Source organism: Lutra lutra, chromosome 17 (genome assembly GCF_902655055.1).
Source record: "Lutra lutra chromosome 17, mLutLut1.2, whole genome shotgun sequence".
Taxonomy (NCBI): domain Eukaryota; kingdom Metazoa; phylum Chordata; class Mammalia; order Carnivora; family Mustelidae; genus Lutra; species Lutra lutra.
In genome coordinates, this window is record NC_062294.1 from 11998279 (window position 1) to 12016182 (window position 17904).

General features: G+C 44.2%; 1 protein-coding gene across 4 annotated transcripts in view; it reads left to right on the top strand.

The window, feature by feature from the left end:
- The window catches only part of WDR59 (WD repeat domain 59), a 94977-nt gene that overhangs the window by 65362 nt on the left and 11711 nt on the right, over positions 1 to 17904 (top strand). For 2 of the 4 annotated variants that reach the window (XM_047710895.1, XM_047710897.1), the window contains exons 19-24: positions 3181 to 3237; positions 8724 to 8857; positions 10494 to 10575; positions 14086 to 14198; positions 15724 to 15874; positions 15956 to 16028. In XM_047710895.1, coding sequence (XP_047566851.1) covers positions 3181 to 3237; positions 8724 to 8857; positions 10494 to 10575; positions 14086 to 14198; positions 15724 to 15874; positions 15956 to 16028 — 610 coding nt within the window. Of the gene's footprint in view, positions 1 to 3180; positions 3238 to 8723; positions 8858 to 10493; positions 10576 to 14085; positions 14199 to 15723; positions 15875 to 15955; positions 16029 to 17904 lie in introns of those variants that run through there. The other 2 variants (XR_007123848.1, XM_047710896.1) reach the window with 2 other exon arrangements.

Sequence of the window (17904 nt, forward strand, 5' to 3'; positions counted from 1 at the left end):
TTGTTTCAGGTAGAATTATTAACCTGCAGATCTTCCTTAGTGTTCTTATGTTTATCCGCAAATTAAGGGATGCTTCTGAAGGCTTGAGATCCAAGATATTTAGAACGTCACAGTGGTGAGAAGTTTTAAAGTTGATATGTGAGGGGTCTTATGCTTTTACTGTCTACACCAGAGTGCCCATCTGAATGGAAAAGTTTATATGAAAATCCCCTGAGCCCATCCTTGTGTTCCTGGGTTCTTCAAGAACTCATCATCCCTAATGTAGCTATTTAGCTGTCAGAAGCCTTTGGTGACAATAATGTAGAGAATGTTGGCAGAGCGTAGGAATGCTAAGAACTCTCTCTGTGTTGTCAGATTGAGAGGCTGGTTTAAACTGGCTTTTAACTGACAATGATGTTTTAAACAGAGCTACCACTGAGTTATTAACCAGCTCAGTCCTTAGGAATTCTTTGTTGCTGTCCTCAACTAATTGGGAAATGATGGATTGACTATAGATGGAATGTGTTTTTTAAAAACTTGAGTTATTTTAAATAAAAACCCAATTTCCAGCTAGTGTTAGAGGTGCCTGCACTTCGATTGCACTGTAGTGTCTGGCCTTGGTTCACACTGATAGGTGGTCACCTCCGACTTGTCGGGTCTTAGAGTTTGTATGCAACTGAAATGGACAGCAGAAGCTGATGCTTGAGGTGGACCAACCTTGGACAAGACCACTCTGTTAAATGGAGACAGTGATTATTGCCATTCTGTAGTCCCCTTCACCTCTCTGGCAGAATTGTGCTGGCTGTCACTGACTTTATTGGAGCACCTATATCTTCCCAAGTCCTTTACATTAAAAATTCTTGGGTTTTCTTCCCTTTAAGCAAGCTAGCAGGCATTTTATTGACATAACAGTCAAACAAACTCGTGGTTAGGTAAATGGGGGTATTTTCTTCAGCATCAGGGCCAGGCTGAGGAGATCTTTTAGCCAAGAGAGAGGTCTGAATCCTCCTCTGAGTCATGTCATGTGTTACTCATGCTTGGGTTTGGATTGGGAAAAGAGGTGGACTAGCATTTTGACTCTGACAGTGCAGAAAGGCCACGCCTAGTCAAAATAACTCCCATTCCACGATGGGACCTCTCCTATTGCCAAAGCATTTGTACAGCCTTATATTCATGTTTTTCGTGGTCTGCCATAAACACCATAATCATAAAGAGGGACCAAAGGCACATAGATAGTTAGTTACCTTTTACCAGACAGGATCTGCTGGGGAGGAGGGGAAGGACTGTGATACTTCACTTTGGGATGACTCCCAGTATACAGTTTCTCCACAGGTTATTATAGTCCCTTAGGATGACCTAGTATAGTAAGTGATCTTGACGTTGTATTTCAGAGACGGACCAAATAAAATACGGGTAGTCACTTATGGTAATTTTATATGAAACATTTGTATTTCTGTGTAATATACATACAGAAAAGTTCACAGATCATAAGCATATAATTCAGTGAATTAACAGTCACACAGACCAAGAAATAGAACATCGTAAGAACCCTAGAAGCTCTGGGGGAGGGAAGCACATCTCAGTGGGTAACATATAGTAATTAGGTGAAATCCTATGAAATTACTGATACTTGACTGTTTTTAACCTCAAAAAGTTTCATGTGGTTCAACCTCATACGCAGTTAAATGAATGAGTCATTTTGTGATGAATCTGAAATAAATTCATCTCTCCTTGAACCTTGTTCATGTCCATCCCATTACATGGGGCAGAAGGCGGGGGCTGGGGGAGTGAGGGAAATGAAACACGGCCATGATATCTTATAGAGACCATCTTCCTTCCTTTTAGAGGTCGATACAGTTTTATCCCTCGAGGAGTATTTTTTTATCCTCAGGTATCTAGTTTGACATGTCAAATAATACCACTTTTATTACTTTTGTTCTCAAAATGATTCTAGATTACTACATTTCTTTGTGCTTAAGTCTTTATTTTCAGCCCCCGTTTTTCCCCTACATATTTTTATTCTCTTTCAGATCTCTACCCCTGAGATCATTAAATGAGTAAGAGTAAAGGAAAAAGAATATAACTGCATTAAAGTATAGCATGTAAAGTAAAGCATGAAGGAATTATAGAGTGTTTTGAAGATTATAAGAAGCTTTATGGACCCACTGGGGATTTTATTGTTTGTTTCTCTTGTTTTTATGTGTTTTTAACCTGCCCTACTTAGGTCATATTATTATATTCCCCCAAATGTTCTCCGGATGGAATTCCAAGGTTCATTCCTAAATATTAAAAAATGTGAGAGACCTAACAAAAAACATCAACAACCAAAGCCAACTATCAAATTTCACAGGAAGTTAGAAAGCCCAGAGAGATGCTAACATTCATCTGGTAACTGGACCAACTATTAATAGTTGATGAAATATTGTTTAGTCCTAGGGCAAATCAGAGGACCCAGAACTTGTGATAAACATTAGGCCTTGGCCTATAAACATTTCTAAAATTTTGCAACCTCCACCCATGCTTCAGTTTATGTCACTAAAATAGCTCTAATGTAAATAACTGAGGCGGTCTTGAAGTTAATAGAATAATTTCTGATTTCCATCGACAGTGCTTTTCCGCCCCAGTTCCGCACTCATGCTATCAGCGAGCACCCTCGGGAGAGCAGCTCTTCAACCTTGCTCCCTCTTTCCCTCCATTTCCCGCGTGTGCTTGCTTACCCATCACTCCGAAAATAGACCTGTGGGCCTGAGGTCAAGGCTCCCAGTTTCCCCAGTGCCCCCCAAACCACACACCAGAAACAGTTTCTACCTTTTTAGGAATGAGAATCTTCTTGCACATACGTATGCTCTTGATGGAAAGGGGAGACCCTCCACCCATCTCTCTACTTGCCCTGGGATCCTCCCTAGAGAATCCCAAGCTTGAGCTCAGCCTCCTTATATCTTGAAATTCGTTTTGAGCTGAAGAACGAGGACACTGAAGCTGGGTTCGGAGTGCGATGGGTCGGGAGGGAGGTGAAGGCGTTCAGATACTGCTGTGTTTAAGTTCAGATCGGTAGTCACGCAAACCCAGTTTTGCAGTGTATTGTGGTACCTTTTAATCCATCAGGTGTGTGGGAAGCTTTCATTTTATTCTATATTTTTCCCTTTTAATTTTCTTGGTGTTTTTCTTCCCTCCTCCTGGGTGTAACGTTTTCACGCACAGATGTCTCCTCGCTCTGCCCGGCGACGTTGGTCCATACAAGCAATTAACGACTTCCCGGTACTGTGCGCTGTGCAAATGCTCTCCTTGACTAATCCTGTCTGCCCAAAGGCCCAAGAATAAAATGCCACCTGGCTGGCTTTGAGGAACCTGAGGGACAGGCTGGCTGGTTTTCAGGACCAGCACAATAAATTTTTCCTTCTTGGGAGTCAGGCCCCAAGGACTTCCTCCTCGTTTCATCCAGTTTCCAATGGGCGAATACTGAGACCGTTAAGGATTGTGAACCAGCTTCTTTGAAAATGAAGCCAGACACTGGGTTTCTTGGAAAGAACCCCAACTGTAAGCCTTTTGCTCACCTGATTTCATTTGGAGTATTTGTATCGTTTCCTGGAGCTTTCAAAAGCCTACCTTTGGCATGGGGGGAAGCAGAGGAAGATAGAAGAGGCTTCCACCATTTTGTCTCTCTGTTTTTATCGTCTTGGTCTAGTTTAAAGAGGGAAGTGCTCACCTGCTTCATTGGCATGATGCATAAGCTAGTTTTTAATCCTTCGGGAACTTTCTGGAACAATTTTTTTTTTCCTTACCAACAGTATTTTGCATTGCAATGAAACCTCTGCTGTGGACATCCTCTCTTCCTTTTCTTTCTCTCTTCCTCATTCCTGTTGGCCATCCCCCCTCTTCTGTCTTCCTCTCCCATCCCCTTCATGTTTCACTAGTGCCAAGGTGGCCTCGGGCTGTGAAAGGCAGCCTTGCGCCTTTTGTGTAAATTTCATTCGGTGTAAAAAATTTGGTGGGGGAAGAGTCCTTATAGCCTTTTCATATCGAAACCAGTTGAAATCAGGAGCCCTGACTAGCACGTACCATGGCTGCTGATAGCTTGCAGGTGGAGCGGCCATCGTGGCTGCCATCCCTCCAAAAGCCTGTCCCAGCCAACCTGACTGCTGGATTTCCAGTGATTTCCAGAAGTCTCTGCTCCCGCTGCTATTGAAATAGGAACTCATGTTGACTCACTGCCCACTCTGCTCATTATGCATTGTTGGTGGGGTTGCTGCGAAGCAGTTGGTGGCTTATTCTTGGGCTGTTTTACATTTAACCCATTTATTGGCATTGATGTTGCCTCCGATTGTAGCAGTAACACTGGTGGTACAGTCGCAAGCTGGCTATATTGGTTGTCATTCAGTGCTATTTGCACCAATGCCTCCCCCCGCCCCCACCTCTCCCAGTCCTTTCCTCCCTGTCCTCCTTCCTATGAGTCCATGAACGCCTTCTTGGTATGTTCAGAGGAGTATTCTGGTGCTCATCATGTGATAATTGTCTGTCTCGTTTTGTCTCTCTTCCTCAATCCCTGCTTATGAAATCTGTGGGGCAGGGGCGTTTTCTGGGATGGGGCATTGAGAAGACCTAAGAGAAACACGGGCCCTTTGCCTCCCAGAGGGACCAAGCCTACTGCACAGAAAAGCGACCCCTCGAAGCCCGTCAGAGTGGGACTAGAGCAATGCGAGAGGTTTCAGGGGCTGTCAGACCAGAGTGCCCTCCGCTCACCTGGAACACTCGGCCACACCTCAGCCTGGTGTGTCGCTGTTCTCTGCATGTTGTCACCTGACAGTGGCACAGATGAGGGATTCCTCCAATCACCAGCAAGATGTAAGGGAAGAGGAAGTCTTGGGGAAATGTGGATGGAATATGAACCCTTTGCTGCAAGGAAGTTACCTGTGCTCCTTCGGGAGCAGCGAGGACCTAAGGCTCTGACATCTGCTCGGAGACTGAGCATGTCTTTACGTACGTAGGCAGACTGGCTATATCTGCGTCCCCAGGATACACGGTCACTAGCCTGGCGTACTGGGTGACTCCCCTAGTCTGCAGGGGCGGCACTTCCTATTTAAAAACCACCAACCACTAAATAGAAAAAACGAGACTCTTTTATGGCCCCTTACAGATTTTTGATAACGTTTTGCACTCGCTCCTTGCTGGATTAGATGAATGCGCAGTGCGGTCCCATAATTGCTCTTATAGTTTGAGGCCTGGCGGCAGCTGTACTCAAACCCATCCAGTGCTGGCAGATGTCCTGTTACAGGCTCAGAGGCAGCTGAGTGAGTTCCCACCACACATCGCCTGCACATCAGAACGGATCAGGGGAACCAGCTAGAAGCCTGCCATCTCAAGAAGTTGCCAGGCAAGTCTCAGGAAATCCGGACTACGATTTCTATAGTTCAGTGAAGGGCGATTACAGAAGGTTGTCCAAAACCGCTGTCTACATTTTCATCAAGTACCTGTTGACTCACACGGGGTTTTTTCCTCCCCATCTCTGCAACCAAGGACCCCAGATGGGCAGAGGGAAAAGTCCTAAGGCATTTCTTTGGACTCTGTTTTCTTCCCTCTGACCGTGCCTACCCCTCCCACTCCCCCAGAGGGGGTGAAACAGAGTGAGGGTCAGGCTCTCAAGCCTGGCCTGAAATATAGCATCTGGGGCTGAGCCTGGGGAGCCCCCATGTGAAGCCAGTAGCCATGGCCGTCTCTTGTCTCTGCTGGTGTTTAGCCTGCAGCTCTGGCTCGGCTCAGGGTACTTGGCAGGAAAGTGAAATGAGCAGTAACTAGAGAGGCTGGGGTGTCAGACAGGCCTCACTCCCATCAGATGTTGATCTCCTTCTATGCAGAGATGGATGCATTTAAAGATGGGCCAAACAGTTCACATAGTCACAAGTAGCTTAGTCTTAGGGCTTTTTTTTTTTTCTTTTTAATCCAAAATCATGCACTCAAAAGCAGGTTAATAAGGATGGGCTTAGCAGCCTGACAGCCTGCGTTCAAATCTCAGCTCTTAGGAGTGTGGCCTCAAGTAAGACTCACATCGTCATTTGTCAAACGGAAGCAGCAGCCCCTCTTTCAGAGAGCTGTGGTGATGGCCACACTCGCAGCGAGGGAACATCCCAGAGCAGGAGCTCATGTTGTTCATAATAACAGACAAATCTGTAAATCCTAAGTCAAATATTTATGCGCTTGGACTTGCGTCCAGGACATCCCTCATTTCCTGCACAGAGGACCCTCTGTGGCCATTTGAAGGTGAGGCTGTGGGGAGATGGGACAGTTGCTCATAATCTTCCATGTTCCATGTTACCCAGGTCCTTCTGCTCAAGTCCATTTGGCATTCTGAAGTGATCACTTTCAGAAATAACACACGTCTGCTAGGAAAAACATTTTTAAATGAGTAGTCTATAGGCGAAGGGACCACTTTTGGCACACGGGCCTTAATATTCTGTTTTCATTAAGTTTGCTTAAAAAGACAGGAAATTGTGGTGGTTTTCTGTGTGGCCTGAAAGGTAGCAGACCCCGTCCCTCATGAGGCCTCCATTTATTTCCACGGTTGAGTTATGTGGAGCTGTGGTGAAGTGGCCAGTTCTTCGGATGCTGCTCATTTTCTCTTATAAACAACGAGCCAGAGTGTCTGCCTGGAACAGTGTTTTAGACGCCTTCCACCCAGCACAGAAAACCAACGAGATGGATCATACTCCATTCCAGGTGGAATCTTTTTAGTGTCCATCTTTTCCTCTTGTTTCTTTCTTTCTTTTTAAATCCAGTACCCTAAATCTCATTTGAGGTATTCAATTATGTGGGACCTATGGGTGTTGTTTCCTGGAATTTTTAAACTCCTGGAAACCTGGATAAAAAAAGTTTGTGTACCTAACACCCTCCCTGTTCCAGTTCACCACACTGTGCTGTTCCTGTCGCTGCCCGGTAGATGGCCACGAAAGTACCCTACCTCCAGCCAGTCACATCCAATGATCTCACGCACATGGGTGGCATCTGTCTTGGGTCGGTTAACGCCGCCTGGCTCCAGCCCGTTCTGACAGGCGGTTCACTCTTCAGCCCATTCTCCCTGTATTGCGTCCTTGTCAGGATATCTGTGGCTCCAAAGCTAGTATTTTTGTGAGTGGGTACATAATTCTTTAGAAACTAGCCTGCACAAATAGAGAATCAAAGGGCTACTGGACGTAGTAGCTGAGGCTTCTCTTGGATTGATAGTAACGAGGTGTACGAATCAAGATCACAGAGAAACTCAGTTGCTACCAAAGGTAACTGGGTCAGAGTTCCAAATGGATAATGTAGCACATGTATTTACAAATTATGATAAACAGTTTACATCCTCAGCCAACCTTTACCCGCCACGATCCAAGTCCAGGTGTCCTGGGTCTAGTCGGTTCCATACCACTTACGGAGCCCATAGGAAGCTACATGCATTGGGCATCTTTGGGGATTAGACCGGACATCGCTGGTCAGAAACGACTAAATACAGACCGTGACTCATGAATGGAAGAGCAGTTGTATAAAAATCACTTGCAGAAAATCAATTATTTGTGAGTAACCTAAGTAATGATCTAATCTAAATTCCTGAAGGCTTATCATACATTTATAATCATTACAGACTTTTTAATTGCACATTTTCAGTCTGCACTCTCACCCTTCCATTGTGGCCTTATTATACTTGCAAGATCGGAATGGAGCTCATCGTGAGGCATAGTTCTCAGCGAGCAAAGAGGATGACATGAGACTAAGTTCATAGCAAATAAGGAGCTCGCCCAGGGTCACACTGAACCAGCACAGGTGGTAATAAGACCCGCATACCTTGGTTTTCTGACTCCAGATCGCAGACCCCTTCGCTAGCAACTTTGTTAATAAGTATGTCACCTCCCCCCTGAGTTGAGTCACTTTGGTGGGCCCCCTTTTAACTTCCAGCAATAAAATAAAGTAAAATATTGTTTCCTCGGCTACTTGTCATTTTGAGGATACCAGATGGGGCTACACTGATAATTCTCCCTTTCCAGGACATCTCTCATTTCCCACACACAGGGCTTCTTTGTAGGGGGTGCCCTGGGGAAAGAGGCCAGTTGCTCATGGTCTTCCATGTCCATTACCCAGGTACCTCTGCTCAAGTATTTTTGACATTCTAAGACGATCACTTCTTAGAAGTAATTCAAGTCTGCCAGGAAAAACCGGGTAATTCTCCTTGAGCTGCTACATTTCTTGGTCTGCCTGCCACAGATTAAGGTTTGCAGAGCCCACACTGCTGTGTCTGAATTAAATTTTCCACAAACCCTATTAAAGCTGTCTGAGAAGAAAAAAAAAAACAAAAACAAAACTTTGATTAGTTTCAAGCAAGAACTTTGTCCCTAAGGCTAATCCCAACCTTAAAAGTTGCTCTTCTCCCACATTTTCGTGGTCTTTACTAACTTATTTACCTGCTGTTCATTCTTTTTCTTTTCTTTTCTTTTCTTTTTTTAAAAATTCTAGATCCGAGGTATCTATTTTTGGGCACCTGCACAATGTATGTAGCCCTGCAGTAGGTGCATATTTTCCTGTTAGGATGTTGGAACCGACAGCTCAATGCCCTCTGCCATCCTTTTATTTCCTACAGATGCTGATTCATGTAATTGTGGGCATGATGTAATTCAAAGTCTCTGCAAATAACCAATGACCCAACTCTGATGTGCTCTGCAACTGTAGATTTCCATTCATCAGAGTCCCCATTAGTTATATCTCGTCATCTCCCCCAGAAATCCAGGAGATGGAAAAGCAAGCGTGAGGGGTCAGACTCAGGCAATCGACCGATCAAGGCTGCCGGGAAAGTTATCATCCAGGACACTGCGTGCCTTCTTCCTGTTCACAAATCACTGGGGGAACTGTACATGTAAGTCTGCTGTGCTTATCACACATCATAATCCACGTGGCTTCCTTTCTTTTTTTTTTTTTAAAGTTTTGGAAACCTTTCAGGGCGCCTGGGGACTCAGTCAGTTAAGCGATTGGCTCTTGATTTCTGTTCAGGTCATGATCTCAGGGTTGTGAGTTCAAGCCCTGTGTCAGGCTCCGTGCTGGACATGGAGCCTCCCTGAGATTTTCTGTCTCCCTCTCCCTGCCCCTCTGCCTTCCCGCACCCCACCCTGCACACTCTCTGTGTTTCTCTCTCTCTCTCTTTTTTTTAAATATGTTTTGCTTGTTTTTTATGTTTTGTTTGTTTTTTTTTTAAGATTTTTTCATTATTATTTATTTATTTGACAGACAGAGATCACAAGTAGGCAGAGAAGCAGGCAGAGAGAGAGGAGGAAGCAGGCTCCTTGCTGAGCAGAGAGCCCGATGCAGGACTCGATCCCAGGACCCTGGGATCATGACCTGAGCTGAAGGCAGAGGCTTTAACCCACTGAGCCACCCAGGCGCCCCAGTGTCTCTCTCTCTCTCTTAAATTAAAAAAAAAAAAAAAAAAAAAGGTAAGGGTTGGAACCTTTTCTTCAGAAGTTTTAGGAGGAGACCAGTATATGAGCTTTCTATTGCTGCATAACAAGGCACCACAAACTTAGCAACTTAAAATAACATACATTTGCTATCTCGGGTTTCTGTGGGTCAGGGTCCAGGCATGGCTTTAGCCGGGTCCTTGCTCACGTCTCACCAGACTGAAACTGTAGAGGTGGCCATGTAGTGGTCTTATCTAAAGCTTACAATCCTCTTCCAAGCTCATTCAGGTTGTTAGCAGAATTTACTTCCTTGAAGACATAGAACTCGGTGATTTTCGTCTTCGAGACCAGTAGGAGTTTCTCTCTGATGCTTCACTTTCTTTCTAAGGTCTCATCTGATTAGGTCCGGCCCACCTAAAATAATCTCTCTTTTGACACATTCAGAGTGGACGGATTAATAATCTAATCTTGGGTGTGATAGCCCATCAATATTCACTGGTATCACCTGTAATTAAAGGGAGTGGATTATATTAGATGTGTGGTGGGGGGAGGCACAGAAATCTTGTGAACAGCCTCAGAATTCTGCTTTCCATACCGATATGTAAAACAGTTAAAAGCAGAGCCACTTCGGTTGAAGGGAGTTGGGAGGCCAGTGCCAGGCGTATAGAGGCTGCCCTGTGGTCACCCTTCTTGAACTGAACACATAACAAAAAGTGTTTATTTTGTAATATATACACAGCACACCACTCTTTGTGTTAGAAACCACAGTGTTGCACATATTTAAATTCCTTTTTATTCAACCCGTAAGTGTGGGGAAATCCACAGAAAAGCTGGTTGCTAAATTGTCATTCAGGGCTGGCTTCCCGTCCTGACTTTAGAGAGGTGAACAACTTCATCTTTCCCAGGCGTGAGCCTGCAGCCTGAACTGTGGGTAAGCTTTTTCTCCATTACGTGACTTGAAGGGTGAAGCTTAAGGCTAACGTAGATAAAACGTTTTGGATAACAATGAAAGGGGCAACTTTTAGTTTGTTAAATCATGCGTCACTGATTGAGGAGGTGAGACCAGAAAGAAACTTTTTAATTCTTTTTACATTTCAGATTAAATGTGAATGATATTCAAGAAACATGCCAGAAGAATGCCACTTCTGCCTTGCTTGTTGGAAGGAAGGACCTTGTCCAGGTTTGCGCATCCCTTCTCATGCCCATCTGGAGTTTTCTTTTTGAGCTGATCGTTTTCACTTCATAATTTTGGTTTAGTGACCTTTCAAGGGGTGCTTCCTATTTTGCAATTTCTCTACCATTTTCTTTGCCCAACTACAGGGCTAGAGTAGCTTTCTAAATCCTTTGGGTTTTCTCTCTCTCTTAAAAAAAAATTTTTATTTAAGTAATCTTACCCCCAGTGTGGGGCTTGAACTCATGACCCTGAGATTAAGAGTTGCATGCTCTTCCAACTGAGGCAGCCAAGCACCCCACTCTGGGTCTTTTTCTTATTAGAGCTTAGTTGAGAAGATCCTAAAGCACATACTGATAATTTTTTTTTATTACATTTCTCTTTTACTCTGGTACCATGGTGATTATTGTACACACAAATGTGGGTATCTGTGCCTTTGCCATTTGTAGTGTCAATTCTGTTTTGCTGGGGTTTTTATGCTTTTAAAGATGCTTTGTTTCAGGGGTGCCTGGGTGGCGCAGTCAGTTGGGCATCTAACTTTTGGTTTCGGCTCAGGTTGTGATCTCAGGGTCATGAGATCAAGCCCCCTTTTGGGGTCCGAGTTCTGCTTCAGATTTTCTTCCTCCTCTTCCTCTGCCTCTCCTGCTGGTGCTCTCTCTATTTCTCAAATCAATCAATCAATCAATCAATCTTTTTTTTTTAATGCTTTACTTCAAGGAGGGGCCTGGCTGGCTCAGTCAGTAGAGCATGTGACTCTTGATCGTGGGGTTGTAAGTTCAACCCCCATGTTGGGTGTAAAGATTATTTAAAAATAAAATCTTTAAGGGGCTCGTGGCCGGCTCAGTCGGTTAAGCATCCAACTTTGATCTCAGCTCAGGTCTTAATCTCTGGGTCATGGTTTTTTTTTGTTTGTTTTTTTAAATTTCTAATCTCTCTTTTTTTTTTTTTTTTTTTTAAGATTTTATTTATTTAGGGGCGCCTGGGTGGCTCAGTGGGTTAAAGCCTCTGCCTTCGGCTCAGGTCATGATCTCAGGGTCCTGGGATCGAGCCCCACATCGGGCTCTCTGCTGAGCGGGGAGCCTGTTTCCTCCTCTCTCTCTGCCTGCCTCTCTGCCTGCTTGTGATTTCTCTCTCTGTGTGTCAAATAAATAAAATCTTAAAAAAAAAAAAAGATTTTATTTATTTATTTGACAGACAGAGGTCATAAGTAGGCAGAGAGGCAGGCAGAGAGAGAGGAAGGGAAGCAGACTTCCTGCTGAGCAGAGAGCCCAATTCGGGGCTCGATCCCAGGACCCTGGGATCATGACGTGAGCCGAAGGCAGAGGCTTTAACCCACTGAGCCACCCAGGTGCCCCTGGGTCATGATTTTTAAGAGTCTCATGCTCTACCGACTGAGCTAGCCGGGCTGGGTCATGATTTTTAAGTCCCACGTTGTGCTCCATGCTGGGTGTGAAGCCTACTTTAAAAAAAAAATGTTTTGTAATCCTGGGCAACACTTAATCTTTCTGAACCTCAGTTTCCTCGAGTATGAAATAGTCCTGATTCTAGTACCAGTGAGGAAGAAATAAGGTCATATATGTGAAACTCCCATGTCTATATCTGCTAGATGGCAAATATCCAACGTATGGGATAGTCGCCATTGTTCCTGTAATTATCGTGGTCATTAGTGGCATGGTACTTGTAAAGGGACAGAAATGGAATCGGTGCAAATGCTTGAAGAATATTTTCTGGTTCTTTTTTTTTTTTTTTTTTAATTTAAGATTTTTATTTATTTATTTGACAGAGAGATCACAAGTAGGCAGAGAGGCAGGCAGAGAGAGAGGAGGAAGCAGGCTCCCTGCCGAGCAGAGAGCCCGATGCGGGGCTCGATCCCAGGACTCTGAGATCATGACCTGAGCCGAAGGCAGTGGCCTAACCCACTGAGCCACCCAGGTGCCCCTTTCTGGTTCTTTTTTATACATATATTGATGATGATGTGTCTACTGTAATGCAGAAAGTTGTAGAAATAATCCCAAGTGTCCACTATTCCTGTTAAAGCCATTCAAGAAATGTGTATTAAAAGTGAGGACGTAAGGGGGCGCCTGGTGGCTTGATTGGTTAAGCTTCCGACCCTTGGTTCTGATTTAGATCATGATCTCAGGGTTGTGAGGTCGAGCCCCATTCCAGGCTCCTCCACGCTCAGTGGTGCGTGTTGGGCGGGACGTCTGCTTGAGATTCTCTCTCCTTCTCCTCTGGCCTCCCGTGTTCTCTCTCTCTCTCAAAGGAAAGAAATCTCTCTCTCTTTTTTAAGATATTATTTTTATTTATTTGACAGAGATCACAAGTAGGCAGAGAGGCAGGCAGAGAGAGGGGGGGAAGGAGGCTCCCTGCTGAGCAGAGAGCCCGATGCAGGGCTCGATCCCAAGACCCTGGGATCATGACCTGAGCCAAAGGCAGAGGCTTTAACCCACTGAGCCACCCAGGTACCCCTCTCTCTCTTTTTTTAATCCAAGGAAGTAACATGCCTAAATTGTCAGGGTAGTAAACATCCTCTCCCATCCCAGAAAGACATTAACTTCTCCCAGCAATCATTCAGGCAGGTCACTGTTTAGAGAGATGAAAGGAAACCTTGTGATTCTTGTCTTAATCGATACTTGTGTGTTTAAGTATATTAGTGCCACCTAATTTAATAGGTTTTTACTGTATATCTGATGTGTTTCTCTACCCATTTTTCAGTATTTTTGTTTGTTCTTTTTTCTTAGATTATTGACTCCTTGATTAAACTCTGTATTTTCTTCCTTTCAAATTTCTCACAGAGTCTAGTTTAGTGTTTTTCAGTTAGTGGGCATGCAATGATGTATTGCCCCTAAGAAAGATTTCCCAGTAGTACTCCATTTTTAAAAGTGTGGAAGGAAGGAGGCTCTGTTGATGGCATGATGTATTTAATATAGTGTGTGCTAAGTCTTGAATTTAATAGGTACCTAATGGATATTAGTTTCTGCTTGATGACCCCAAGCCCCGTGAGAGTTCAGGTTTGAAGATACTCCTCAGATTTGATGTCAACAAAAAGAAAGTCAAGTCTATTTTGTCCTGGCCTAGTTTTCTTTAGCTTTAAGAGTATTCTGAAACTTCTGTGATGAAAGCAACAAAGTTTCCCATTACTTGGGCAAAGGACAGATCTGAAATGTGATAGGGAATGCTTTTATCCCCATCTTTCCCTGCCTGTTCACTAATGAAGCCACAAAAGAAGTCACTTGAGACAACCCATTGAGGTTAATATGTGGTGTCATTTCTTTGAGGTTTGCTTAATAAAAGTTTTTAAGACTAGCATTTCTTGAGCATTACAGTCCCCAGAGAATCTTGTTAAAATGCATATTTTGATTCATTGTGTCTGGAAGGGGGCCTGATGTTCCCCGTTTCTGTTGCCCTCAGAGCAGCAAGGCTGTAGGCTGTGTGTGGAGGAGAAGTGGGGTTCTTCCATGCTTCCTGGTCCTGTCCTCACCAGTCTGATTTCAAGTGTTTTTCTTCGATCTGTTCCAGGTTTGGTCGCTGGCTACAGTCGCTACGGATCTTTGCCTTGGTCCCAAGTCTGACCCAGATTTGGAAACACCCTGGGCTCGACATCCATTTGGGCGACAGCTGCTGGAGTCTCTGTAGGTTTTGAGAGCTAAAAGTGAGGAAAACAAGTGATATAAATTTTAGGTCTGTAAACCTTTCCAGTGTTTTCATCGAGGAGGTCTGAGAAATGGGAAAATATGAGCTCTTTCCCATTAGTGCTTTAGTAATTTCTGTGCAGAACTGAATTCTTACAGCAGAAGGAAGTATACAGTATTTTTTATTTACAACAAGGATTTGAGATTCATGTGTCCTTTAGAGATTTATGCCTTAGCCCATAAGTCACACTAGTCTGAAACACAGGAGAATGAACTCTTGAAATGGTAGATTTCTGGGGTGCTATAGAGTTTTGGCCCCAAGAGCAGATTCTCTAGCTCTGTGTTGACTTACATGTTTCCTAAGGGCGATGACGTTTTCACCCTATTGGCAGTTTATGAAGGTTGGATTTCTTGCTCTGAAATGTGGCGGGCTGGAAATACAGTGTGAAAATGGTTTGCCACCACGTCCAACCACTTGAACCTTCATAACTGTGAGGCTCAGAGCCTGACAGAGAGACAGAGAAGCTCTGATGCCTTCAGGTGGAGGATTGCTGGACTTACTTGTTGAGGCTGGACCTGGGCCCTGTGCTGAGGCTTCAGTTGCATCATGGTGATGCAGGGATGATAATGGTTGTTCTAGCCACATCACATAAGGCTCAAATATGGTGGTGTGAAAACACTTTTAAGAAACACCATGCATTGGGGTGCCTGAGTGGCTCAGTTGGTTGGGCATCTGCTTTCGGCTTGGGTCGTGATCCCAGGGTCCTGGGATCGAGTTCCGCATTGGGCTCTCTGTTTGGAGGGGAGCCTGCTTCTCCCTCTGCCTGCTGCTCTGCCTGCTTGTGCTCCCCTCTCTCTCTGTCAAATAAATGAAATCTTTAAAAAAATTTAAAAACCCACCATACATTGCTTGGCAGAAAAGTATCAGTATCATTCTATCACAGAGGCCATGTTGCTCTGATCCCTATCTCACATCCTAGCGTAGTGGTCCTAAAAGGGGCAAAGAGGGTGCGGGTAAAAGGTAAGAATATCCCTTGTTATTCTTATTTAATAGCTCATATTCATAATTCCACCTTTGTGTCTTTTGTCAACTCTCCACGCTATGGTGATGGTACAGTGTTCTGAGCACCTTTAATGTAGCATTAGGTTATGAGTGAAGAGGGAGTCTTCTTGGAACTGGGAAACCAAGAGCACATGCATGGCCCCATTCAGATGTTAGCTTAGTTCACTTAGTTCTTGGAGAGGCTACATGCTTGTCTAAGCCGTGCCTGGATCCCAAACAGAAGCTTTCACATGGGTTATCCAGCTCATTTGTAATACTTGGATACATTCTTTTCCAGAACAAATTTAGCCAGACTCAGAGTACAAGCTGCTGGATCTGTAGAAAGCCCTGGATCCTGACGATTTTGTGAGGCAGAATTAAGAATCCTCCCTTCTACTCTCGGTCCGCAGCCCACCACAATGTGACAGTTATCCTTCCTCTCTCTGTCCTCTTGACTTTTTCTCCTCTTACCTTTTTCTTCAGGTTGGCTCACTACTGCCGACTCCGGGACGTCCAGACATTGGCCATGCTCTGCAGCGTGTTTGAAGCCCAGTCTCGGCCTCAGGGAATACCAAACCCCTTTGGACCCTTTCCCGGCCGGTCGTCTAACCTTGTGGTGTCCCACAGCCGATACGTAAGCCTGCGGCCTTGTGCGTTGTATCCGACTGCTCCTAAAGGGAAGCCTGTTCTGACGCCGCTTCTGTTTGTCCTGCAGCCCAGCTTCACGTCCTCGGGCTCCTGCTCAAGCATGTCAGACCCAGGGCTCAACACCGGTGGCTGGAACATAGGTTGGTTTGGCACTGCCTTGGCCACGCTGATTTCTGGCGCTCTGAACACTGTGTGTGAATTGTTACTGTGTCAGCTTCGGTTGGTATATGCACTCTGTGTTATCCTTGTTTCTCATTTCTCTTCCAATTTAATGTGATGGGGATGCTGTCGTTAGCAAGGCCTGGACTTGAACAGGCCAGTTTCTAGTATGTCTTTGTGCCCGGCTGGGTGGCTTTTCAACTTGTAACCTTGAAAGACTGGCAGTGGGACTTCAGTGTTCCGGTAAACCCGACCCTCGTCCTTTCTCCCTCACACGCCACCCCTGCCCGACCCCAGACGAGGTGGGGCCACTTGATAGCTGTCTCTTCCCACATGCCACCTTTCAAGGTAGAGAAATAAAGATGAGCCTGATTCCAGCTGGCCATAAAGGTCTATTTAACGAACAAGTGTATTTGTGGCTTCTGGATTTTTGAAATTTCTTTTTAAAAATCATCTTAATTTTCTTTTCTTCCTTCCCTTTTTTTTTTTCTTACTCAATTTATTCTTCTCTTATGTTGAACTTCAATGAGCTTGGTGATTTAGTTTCCTAGTCTATAAAATAGAAGCCACAGATACAGAGACTTGGAAATAAAAGGTGGAGCCCGTTAGAGGCAGGGCAGGCAAAGAAGTCATAGTTACAGTAATTTGATAGGAAGAGATAAAAAGTATTAAGAAAAAAAAAGACCCAAACAAAAAACATTAGTTTGTGCTTAGTAAGTACAGTGTCAAATAATTTCCTGAGAGAATATCACTGTCTTGCCAACCATGATTCTGGGTTGTGCAGAAAAACATTTTACCAGTACCATTTGCACAAGAAGTCATGAAAAGTCATTTTATTATATTCAGAATAGTTTTAAAACTATGAAACTTGGGGCGCCTGGGTGGCTTAGTGGGGTAAGCCTTGCCTTTGGCTCAGGTCATGATCTCAGGGTCCTGGGATCGAGCCCCACATTGGGCTCTCTGCTCAGCAGGGAGCCTGCTTCCCCCCCCCGCCCCCGCCTGCCTCTCTGCCTACTTGTGATCTCTGTCTGTCAAATAAATAAATAAAATCTTAAAAAAAAAAAAAAACTATGTAATTTTAAAATGTTTCAACAAAGTGAAGTTTTTCTTTCTTGGAAAACCCATTCGGGTAAGTAGGGCAGGGAAGACAGAAACCTTGTTCCTTTGATTTTCTTGATGATAAAAGTAATTACAATGGGGGCACCTCAGTGACCCAGTTGGTTAAGTGTCCAGCTCTTGGTTTCAGCTCAGGTCATGATCTCAGGGATGTGAGTTTGCTAGAGATTCTCTCCTTCTGTCTGCCCCTCTCCCCTGCATGTGCACATCTACGCACGTGTTTGTTCTTTCTCTCTCTCAAATAAGTAAATAAATCTTTTAAAAAAAAATACATGCCCAGTATTAAAAAGTATTAAAGATGAAAATAATCATCACTGAACCTCCACCTAGAAATATTGTCTATTAGCATTCCAAAACACTTTTCCCAATCTGTGTGTGTGAGTGTGTGAAGGGTCATTCTATATATATATATGATTTTGTGTTCTGTTTTTAATTTTATCTTGAGCATTTTCTCACGTCATTGAAAAAGTCTTTATCAATAATGACTGCTTTATCTAATATCCTATATCACTCTACCGTAATCTGCTGCTTAATTGTTGTGTGCACTTCATTATTAGGTTACCTTAACAGTAAATATGTAAATAAAAAGGTAAGGCTACGAAAGAGCTCCCCTTAGGTCCATTTCTCAGCATCTTCCACTCAGCTTATTTTCCTTCTGGCAGCTAACTTGAGCACACTCTGCATTATGAGAGTTTCCAGACAATTTCTACGCCTTCTCTGATTTCCCTCTTCCCTTCCTGT